Source organism: Scardinius erythrophthalmus (genome assembly GCF_964197995.2).
Source record: "Scardinius erythrophthalmus genome assembly, chromosome: 23".
Classification (NCBI taxonomy): domain Eukaryota; kingdom Metazoa; phylum Chordata; class Actinopteri; order Cypriniformes; family Leuciscidae; genus Scardinius; species Scardinius erythrophthalmus.
Genome location: NC_138243.1, coordinates 20,656,823 through 20,666,616, shown reverse-complemented (window position 1 = coordinate 20,666,616; position 9,794 = coordinate 20,656,823). Strand labels below are relative to the sequence as shown.

At 38.3% G+C, this 9,794-nt stretch overlaps 2 protein-coding genes across 2 annotated transcripts; both read right to left on the bottom strand.

Annotated features, from left to right (window-relative positions):
- Positions 1-420: 420 nt before the first annotated feature.
- Positions 421-4,414, bottom strand: thap12a (THAP domain containing 12a). The gene is made up of 5 exons (XM_081354042.1): positions 4,126-4,414; positions 3,471-3,591; positions 3,027-3,107; positions 2,841-2,880; positions 421-2,618 (listed from the first exon to the last, which is right to left on the bottom strand). The coding sequence occupies exons 1-5, from the start codon at positions 4,212-4,214 to the stop codon at positions 721-723; spliced, it is 2,229 nt and encodes a 742-aa protein (XP_081210168.1). The 5' UTR covers positions 4,215-4,414; the 3' UTR covers positions 421-720.
- Positions 4,415-4,818: 404 nt separating this feature from the next.
- On the bottom strand, positions 4,819-9,247 carry LOC308683533 (cytoskeleton-associated protein 2). Its single transcript, XM_081354009.1, has 7 exons — positions 9,079-9,247; positions 8,265-8,334; positions 7,338-8,122; positions 6,433-6,766; positions 6,286-6,346; positions 5,844-6,156; positions 4,819-5,730 (listed from the first exon to the last, which is right to left on the bottom strand). Exons 2-7 carry the CDS (start codon positions 8,286-8,288, stop codon positions 5,442-5,444), a joined length of 1,806 nt encoding a protein of 601 aa, XP_081210135.1. The 5' UTR covers positions 8,289-8,334; positions 9,079-9,247; the 3' UTR covers positions 4,819-5,441.
- Positions 9,248-9,794: the final 547 nt, after the last annotated feature.

The following is a 9,794-nucleotide window of genomic DNA, read 5'->3' as shown; positions in this document are numbered from 1 at the left end:
TCAGTAAAAGGATTTGAACTAGCCTAGTTTTTCTAGTATTTACTTAGCTGAACTTTAATGTGTGTAATTAAATAAATGATTTAATAATGGCATCTTGAAGCTGTAATCAAAGGCCTCAGGATTAATAAATAATGTACCAGTAAAATAACCAAGCTTTGTGATATGGCAATATAAATCTTTAGTAAATGCAATATGCATACAAAATAAATGTTTATGTGCATGACATAATAATTGAAAATTCAATGTATAACCATTAAATCTGTAATGCATTTTTCTAAACTCTTTATAGAAATATATACATATTATTAAATGTAATAATAGTGTCCAAAGGAAATCACAATTTATTTGACAGTCCAAATTGATTTCATATAAAATTATACCAAAGATGAAGAACAGAAAACATAAGATGTTAATATTTTTGCAGAAATGTTTTTAATTCTGAAAAAAACCACAAGACAATTTCAAGACACATTCATGGAGCTGAACAGGAAAATATATTTTTAATGTTTTCAAATCAATTCAAATTGGGGGTAGATGTATATATATATACAATGTTAAATGAAACAGTAGGACAATAAGAAAAGGATTGAGTCCTGGTAATCTTGGCTGACTGTACATGAAGAGCAAAAGTAACAAAATTATAGCTGCAAAATTACAAACTGCTGATTGACAAGCAGAGTCATCATACTGCCATAAATAAGACTGTACTGCTCCCTGTAATCAATCACATTTCTCCGATGGCTCACTATCTGGATACATTTTCAAGTATGTCTCCACCATGTTGTCCAAATCATGCTTAATAGCAGAGTTGATATAGAACAGGGCCATACTCTTGTTTCTGTGATGCATGGGTGTATCTTCCAGGTATGTTGTCAGTCGTTGTTTCGCGGTACTGCAATTCTCATTTGTCAGAGCAAAGACCGGCAGATTGTACAGGACTTTCAGGAGAGCACACACATTGGGGAAGAACTTCACATCGGACAGCTGAAGCGTCTCGTAGATGGTCGATGGCAATACAACATCTTTACCTCCATGCTTCCATTTGATCTTCCAGCAGTGCAACTCGGCAGGAAAGGTGTCCGGGTTCAGCAGGTCATCTTTATAAATGTCTGCACTGGTCTCCTCTGTGGTGTTGAACTTCAACTGTCCCATGATGGCAGGGACAAGTGACAAGGACTTCAAGGCCTTCAGATGATTTTCAGAGAAAAGGTCAGCGAGCTCCTTAATCACATGGGTGACCACAGGAAGGGTGACTTGCTCTTTATAGTAGATTTCAGGTTGGATTTCCTCACCAGACGTTGGTCGTTTTCTGAAGTACAGCCTGGGAACTTTCACCGGGATTTCAAGGGCTGCAGCCAGGTTGACAGCCTCCTCGAACCAGAACTCATGGTAGACCTCGATATTATCGTAAACCTCATTCAGAGAATGCAGAACAGCAGTTAGACTGTTAGATGCGAAGAAGACCTCATTTGTTTGCCCTTGCAGATTCTTACCAAAGGCTCTGGAGAAAGAAAGGGCGTTTTTCAGCACCACTAACGTCATGACAAATTCAAAATCGGCCAATGCCTCGGATATGATGAAGGCGTTGTGAGCCACTTCATCGTTCCATTTGTGATCTTCGTTGTCATGGACGCTATCCATGCAAAGCAGGAGAGACTCCAGGAGGTCAACAGCTACCTCAAATGTATCGTGCTGCTCGGTCCATTTCGAGGAACACGCCTCCTTAAGGACAATGGCTTTGTCTTCATTTCCCTGGTAGTAAATTGAAATTGCACTTTCTAGCTGATTTTGCAACAAGGGCGAGTTACTGAAAAATGCATCCAGCTTTTTCAGGGTAGACATGACGAGATGCACTCCTGTGAACGTCATTGTGTTCGCCAGGCAGATGTTCAAGGAGCAATTGGAGCAAGGGGTGAGAACGGCTAATGGGTGTAGCTCAGCTATTCTGGCCACCACCGCTTTGACCTTCGTAGCGGACACACCAGAACACAAATACGCCTGTCCTCTGCAATACTGCATGTCCAGGCCACATTTCTCGGTCACTTCAGCAACAAGCCTCTCGGTGATAGCCTCCACATCACCTTCGAAGAGCAGGAACCCGACGAATTCCTCTCGGAGGCTGTTGGTCTTGTCCACAAAACGTACGAACACTGGGAGATGGCTCTCTCTGCCTATCTCAACCAGGTTGTCTACAACCAAAGAGAAGAAGCGTCCTTCTTTAACATCAGCCAAAAGCTCTCCACGAATGCAATTTTCCATCACTTCCAGCATCTGCTGCAATTGTGTGGAGGAGCAGTACTCGAGGTTTACAGGCGACCCCTCAAACTTCTTTCTGAGGAATTCATCACCTGCGTTGATCCGGTACTCCAACAATGCCTGGAAGTTGCTGGGAGTGAAGCTTTTGCTTCTGGGTTCTTTGTCAGAGTGCCCATGCAGAGGGATGTTCTGTGTGCCCATCATCACAACAACATCAAACAGAGACTTGAGATACTCTTTATTCACCGTTTCCTCATCAATGACCTGAGGGCTGCTGTCAACCCCATCACCATTTTTGCTCGCACTGATCTCTTTGGTTGTTGTCTCACTATTATCTTTAGTTTCCTCACTTTGGGAGTCCGCTGAAAATGTAAAAACAATATTTGTGTAAATGTAGTAATTATTTTGTATTGTGGAATACATGTACGTATAAAGAATGTCAAATAGCTATATTACAGCAATGAAATGATTAAAATATTTCAAATTGCAGATTTCGCAAGAGAGGTATGTAAATATGTGAGAAAAATTATACTGCAATGCCTAGATAGATACAAAGACACAAACAAAACACAAAAGCAACTCACATTTATTCTTCTTCGCTTCAGGGGCATCCTTATTTTCAGTCTGTTAAAGAATTCGGTATGTTTTTAGTAAACCACTCACATTCAGTATTTAGACAATTGAATTTCAACTTTACTTTGAAATGTAAAGAGACAGGCATAATACAGTACACTATCAACATATATTAAAACATACTGAGCAACTATTACCTCATTATTTGACCGTTTGAAGGAAGGATTGTCAAATATGGTTGGTACCGCAGTATCTTTCAGTACAGTCCTGAAAGGGCTCTGGGTAATAATCACAATAATGTGCAATGCAATATGTTAGTAATCGCATGCTATTTATTGATGGGAAGTTGTTGTGATGTCAAGCTGTAGAGTCAAATAGTTGTACATGGTTTACTAATCTATACAGCAATTCCTAATACTTGTATAATTACTATAAATGCATTTTTTTATTTTAGATTTTGAAAAATATTACATTTAAGTGTAACAGCACCTAAAACATACCCTTTCCATTATACATATACAAATTCAATATCCTTTCCATTATACATATACAAATTCAATTTTAGAATTTTAAAGTATCATTTTAAGTGCATTAGAAAACTACCACAATAATTACATACTGAGCATGAATTCATAACTTACGGTTTTGGTGATCAAGTTAGGTTCAAAGTGCCTTGCACAAAGTCTGTGGTATTTGTTCAGATGGTCAGGCGTTTTGTCTTTCAGGTCTGAGCGACTGCAGTTTTCCACCCACTTCTTACATCTAGGGAATAAATATGACATGAATGGAGCATCATAGCAGTTAGCCTATTAAGTACAATGATGTAAACATGTAAGATTGTATCTGTGTAATACTATGATATAGTGCCTATTTTTGTTTTTACTGTATTACACAATGTTGATTGTGCCTGGCTGCTAATACACAACATTTACTCTGAGATCAATAAAGTTCATATACACATAATACAGTATGAGTTCATTCAATCTGTGTTGTAACAGCCAGTTGGGCTAACATATAGACTTCCCTATCCAATATGAACAATAGAAATGCTGAGTAAAACAGGGCTGTCAGGTGAATAACTCCCAGTTCTGTAATAATACTTTGTGTAAGTTAGTATATAAACACTATTTAATGACAGACTTGCATCTGATCTTTAACGTTAAGCAAGCTAACTAGCTCAGGAGAGCTCTGCATAGTCTGTACTGGTAAATAAATGAAGTTAAATGAAAGTTAAACGCGAAATCATATCGTCTTGCTAACAAAGAGTAAGATAGATGAGGAAAACGTGTGTAATACCTCTCAGGGTCCCGAGGAAACCTGAAGAACGCCAGCACCGAGTGAGTGCTGTTCCTGGAGCAGTTCAGCGCCGCGCAGAAATTAGGCATCGTGCGTTCACTCTGAGTCGAATCTTAATAGCGAATCCAGTTCATTTGACTCACTGTTATGATATTCCGATCAGAAAGTTTTAAAAAATTAGTTTTATAGACTAATAAAGCGGTAAATTGATCTGCACTCTAGTGCTTTGTGTGGCCTGGAGGAGAAGCGCGTTGGAGTTAGTCTCCGTCCCACAATGCTTTGCTCTCGCAACGCGAGTTCAAATTTCCAGCCAATCAGAGTGCGCTTACGGGAAGAAATTGGCGGCAGTTAGGGAGGAACCTGAATAAATCATAGATTCGAAAAAAAAAAAAAAAAATGTATGAGCAATTTATAAAGTAACTGCTATCCCAAATGTTATGTCATATGACGTTATTATATGACTTTCAGAAGAAAAAGTCCAGTCACCATTTAATTTCCTTGCATCTCACATACAATAAAGGTGAATGGTGACTGAAACTGTCATTCTGCACATCTCTATTTGTAATTTACAGAATACATGACAGTGAATAAACTACATTTGTCAATTTGAACAAATAAACCCTTTAGTGCGTGCATGAGAAATTAAAACCAATTTTTCTAGTATGTTAATAATGACACAGGATTTTTTTTTTTCAATGAAATATTCTTTATTATGTTGTTTTAGGTCATAGTAGAGTTATCAACAAAATGGTTAAAATACAGCTGAATGCTCATCTTGCCTTTAAAAAGACATGGTCAGTGTGGGTTGAATTAAATCCTCATTTGAACAGTTTAGTTTATTAAAACGATTACACATTTAAAAGTGAGAAAATGAACAACGGAACAAATAAAAATTGCAGCATCTTAAACATCTTACAAAGTGAAAGGCAACATTCTTTGGTTTGATAATTTTTTGATACTGCCCAAAACAGACCAACAACAAAACAAATCCTACTTTTTCCAACCGTGTCAATTTTCTCCCCAACAAAAGGAGTGTAGAGTTAAAACGCTTTATATATACACACTGCATGAGCCTTATGTTATCATATCATATTTTCACAATAGTGCCTATAAATCAAATTATTGTCCTTAAAACTTAAGCCATTGCAGTTAATAGATTACTCCACGTAGCAGCCAAATGCAACAAACACTTAAATATTAAAATAAAGCATTTTTAATAGTGTCACATAGAATACTTCAAATGTAGGTGTTATGTATGCTACTGTATAAATGTCCAATTTTGAAAGTGACCTTAGTGTTGTATCAGCTTATCTTGTTTAGCTGCATACTTTTGCAAAGTCTACAGGCTGATCAGGAAGGTCTTCGAGTAGGGCCGGGTTTTTTCTGTAGATGTAGGCACTCGCATCTGCATCGTCCATCTGCACCAGCTCAGCCAATGAGGAGACACAAGTGTCATGGTCGTTCAGCATACCTGGCAGACGAGAGGACTTACGCTGGATTCGTGTTGATCGTCGCACAGGTGTCAGAAACTTTAGGTCTTTGATGGTGCTTTTGCGTCGCGAGCCACTGGCTGGTGCGGTTTCGCAATCGATTCTCTTTTTCACACTAAAAGGGCATGAAGAGAAAACCAAATGAATATTTAAACATCATAAGGCCCGTTCACACTTAGGACAATACCTTTAAAGTTTTAATAATCATTCTAATTACCCTAAACTCACCTTTGCAGATATGGTGTCGTCTTCACATTGTATTTCACAATGGAAGCCCCTGCCATCTCTGGAGTGGCACTCCTCATCTCATCATCACTGTCATCTTCACTCTCAAATGGCTTTTTCTCCTTAGGTTCCTGATCATCATCCTCAAACTTTATGCCAGCCTTCTTAGTGTCTTCTGTAATGTCGCTCTCTGAGCTTTCCTCATATCTCAGTTCTTCCTCTTCCAGAATTTCAAACACTTTATCCATTTCGTGCTCCTCCACTTGTCCTTCCATACTTTCCTCTGCCAACGCATCAGCTCTGTCAGCATTCATGCCTGTCGAGGATGGGCAAAAACATGAGCAATTTATGAAAATCACATCACGACTACAAATCGGTTTACTCTAGTAATACTATACTAGAATTCATTTGCAATTACTGCATAAAGAATTCACATGAGACTCACCATCTTCGCAGGATGAGGGTATCTCCATTGCCTCCAGTTTATCACACAAGTTTATCACCAACTGCAAAACAGAAATAAGTTATAAAATGATCGAGTGCATGCATGTATGTATGCGTGTGACAAATAAGACACTCTTATAGTTCTTACCGACTCCATCCTTATCTCTGGGTCGATCGGCAGATCCATGTCACTGTTGTCCAGCAAGTCTAGTGTGGTATTCATAATATTGCTTGCTCCACTAGAATTCACTGGTTTATTGTCGGGGACTTTAATATTATCAGTTTGGTTGTTGGTCTGCAATGCAGGGGTTGGTTTTACAGCCTCAGTTTGGATGACAGGATTAGACTTGGCACCAGTTGGGGCTTTGGCTCTAGTTTTAGGCTGTGGAGCTGGTTTTTGTGAAAAGGTTGCTGACTTTTCTGAGACCGGAGGCCTCTTCAGAGTCTTTCCCTTAGATGCCAGCCACTCTGCAAGCTTTGCTCTGAAAGCAGAATATGAATGAAACATTAGGCAACCACATTAATATATCCTCTACTATCTCTTCACTGTCACACTTGTCTAGCTATAATTTATCAGGTTTTGCATTCAGGATATGACTGAAGTTTCTAAAATAAACAACCGTTCAAAAGTTTGGTGTAATGTTTTTTTTAAAAAGTCTCTGATGCACACCAAGGCAACATCTACATTTATTTGGTCAAAAATAACTTCAATTTAAAATAACATTTCAATACATTTTACAATGTAATTAATCCCTATAATAGCCAAGACTAATTTTCAGCAGCCATTTCTCCAGTCTTGAGGGTCACATGACCCTCCAGAAATCATTTGAATAAGCACATTTTCTTATTTTTATCACCATTTAAAACAGCACTGCTTGATATTTTTCTGGAAAGCATGATATATTTTTATCCGGGTTTATTTGCAATTTTGTATATTACTGTCACTTATGATTCATTTAATGCATCCTTGCTGAATAAAGTATTAGTTCTTTGTCTTTTTATATATAATAATCTTACCTTCTTAACTTTTTAATGGCAGTGTATACAACTCACCTTCTCTCTTCAGCGGTATTCGTTTGCACTTTGTACTGGCTGATTGTACTAGTGACAGGTTTGCGGACATTCTGTCCAGTGGTGGCTGGTTTGGGTTTCACCATCTCTTGCTTCTTTGAAGCGGTGGGTCTGATGGCTGAGCGCCCTGTAGCCAGAGGGGCTGGCCTGGGGGGAACACAAACCCGCGGGGCACCTGCTTGAGAGATGGAGCCTGGGACCTTCTGAAGTATCCGATTATGGGAAACTGACTTCTGGACTGGTTTTTCAGTGGCATTCCGCGGGACATCAGAAACAGATTTTGGTCTAGATAAGTTGACTCTGGGTTTAGAGGACGCCGGCAGGGAAGTAACAGACTTGGATCGGACTCTAGGCAAATCAGGTTTTGGAATCACTTTCTTTTCTGTGGTCTTCGCATCACCACTGGGTTTTCTGAAACAGTCTATTTTAGACTGTACCACACGGCCCTTATATGTACCAGGCTTGGATTTCTGAATGGCAGAGACAGTAGACGGTGGTTTTTGCACTTCTTCCACAAGCTTCCTGTGTCTTACAGTCTGCTGCGTACGGAAGGCCTGGCTTAGTGTGTTGCGCTTAGTAGGATCAGCATCATTAGTTTTGGTCTTCGGTTTAACATCCTTTTCTCTCTCTGGTTTTCCAGAGTTATCCTCCTTAAGATCATTCTTTGACTGAAGAGGTGCCGATTTATTTAGCACTCTTTGTTTTGATACAATACTGCAGACTTGTTTTTTTGGGCCACACACTGGTTTATTGTTCTCCTTGTTATTCTAAATAGAAGTAATAAAAGAGCAAAATTGAGCAAACTACATTTAATGCATGCATTCAGACATATTTTACACATGTACATGTGAGAAATAAATGCTCTAAATCTACGAAAGAGCTGGTCTGCTTCACAAAACGCAATGTTACCTTTCTCGTCACCACCGACTCCATTCTGTGTATCAGGGAAAGGACAGTTCTTCAAAGAAGATTATCTTTCCTGCAGAACATCACATTGTTATAATGGTCAAACAAGCAAAACAAGAAAAGATGTCTCAAGTTTACCTGCCTAATAGTTTTTAAAACAGCAACATTTCAACTTTGACCCCTCCCCCTCTCGATCTATGTGTGTGTAAGTTATAAAAAGTGTTATTTTAGATTTATATACTAATAAAGTATTTATTAATATTTTAAATTAGTTTTTATTTATCAATTTATTTTAAGTTTTAGACATTTTATTGTTCTTGATAAGGCTACACTTTTATTAATAATTAGCCTATACAATCATGATTGTTTGGGACTATTTATAACTGCATTTCAGTAACAGTTAGCTGACAATACCCAAAAAAGGCTTCTGCATTTAAAAAAAAAAGCTAAATATGCAATACACTAGTCTCAATTCATTAATTATTGAAGTGAATGCTAGATTTGTCAATATTTATGACAAATATTTGACATGACAGATATATTTTCTGATATCTGATGACGCTAGAAGCTAGGTAACGTTAAGAGAACCATAGTTTGTTAGAAAACAGGCGGTGGTTGCACCCAGACATATATGATACCTATAAACATGTTGAACATATTAACTCAAAATAATCAGCGGGTTTCTACGTTAACTTACCAGTAACGTTAACTTACTAAATAATCAGCAAGGAGTCCCTATTATTCCAACACGCTTCAAAAAGGTCATGGCAATACTCACAAATCAATGCTAACGGTTGACAAAACAACATCTACTTACGTTATCTGAGGCTTCTTCAATCAGTCAGGCAAGACAAGTATAGGTATCTCAGATTAAAAAGTGAATTTGAAGAGCATTTATCCTAACATTCAAATGGAGCACGCTCTTTCAAACAGAGATTTGAGTTCAGCGCGGCGAACTGTTGGATTGGCTTTGCCGATGACCGTTTGTGAGTCACTCCAGCCGACGAAATGTATTGGCTGCTTCTGATCACGTGATAAAAATAGAGTCGGCCCCACCCCTTTTCTGAAAACTGGGTGCTGCCTGTTTTGAACCAAAATAAAATTCCTCTAATAACTGCTCAGTGTTTTGGACGACCGAACACACTTGACCTAAACTCCAGTTTAATCACATTAATGTTTAATGAAAGAGGTAAATTGTGTTCATGGTTTTTGCTAGTCAAATAACATACGCGCAAGGACAATGACTTATCCAACATGGTGGATAGTAGCCTTGTCTACAATGTCCTTGAATATATTTATACTACACACCTGCATACCTACAAAATGTACTCGATTAAAAAGTTTGGACGCATTCACAGTTCTACTTGTCCATATGGGGTAGAAAAAAATCACATTCAGCCACAAGATGGCAGAAGATTCCACAATCTTTATGCCCTTAACCAGCTCTACGTTGAGTAAAATGTAAAATGTGACTGTGCCTTCATTTCAGTGTGTGATAATGAGTAAATAAGGAGCTTATATGTCTCCAACTGT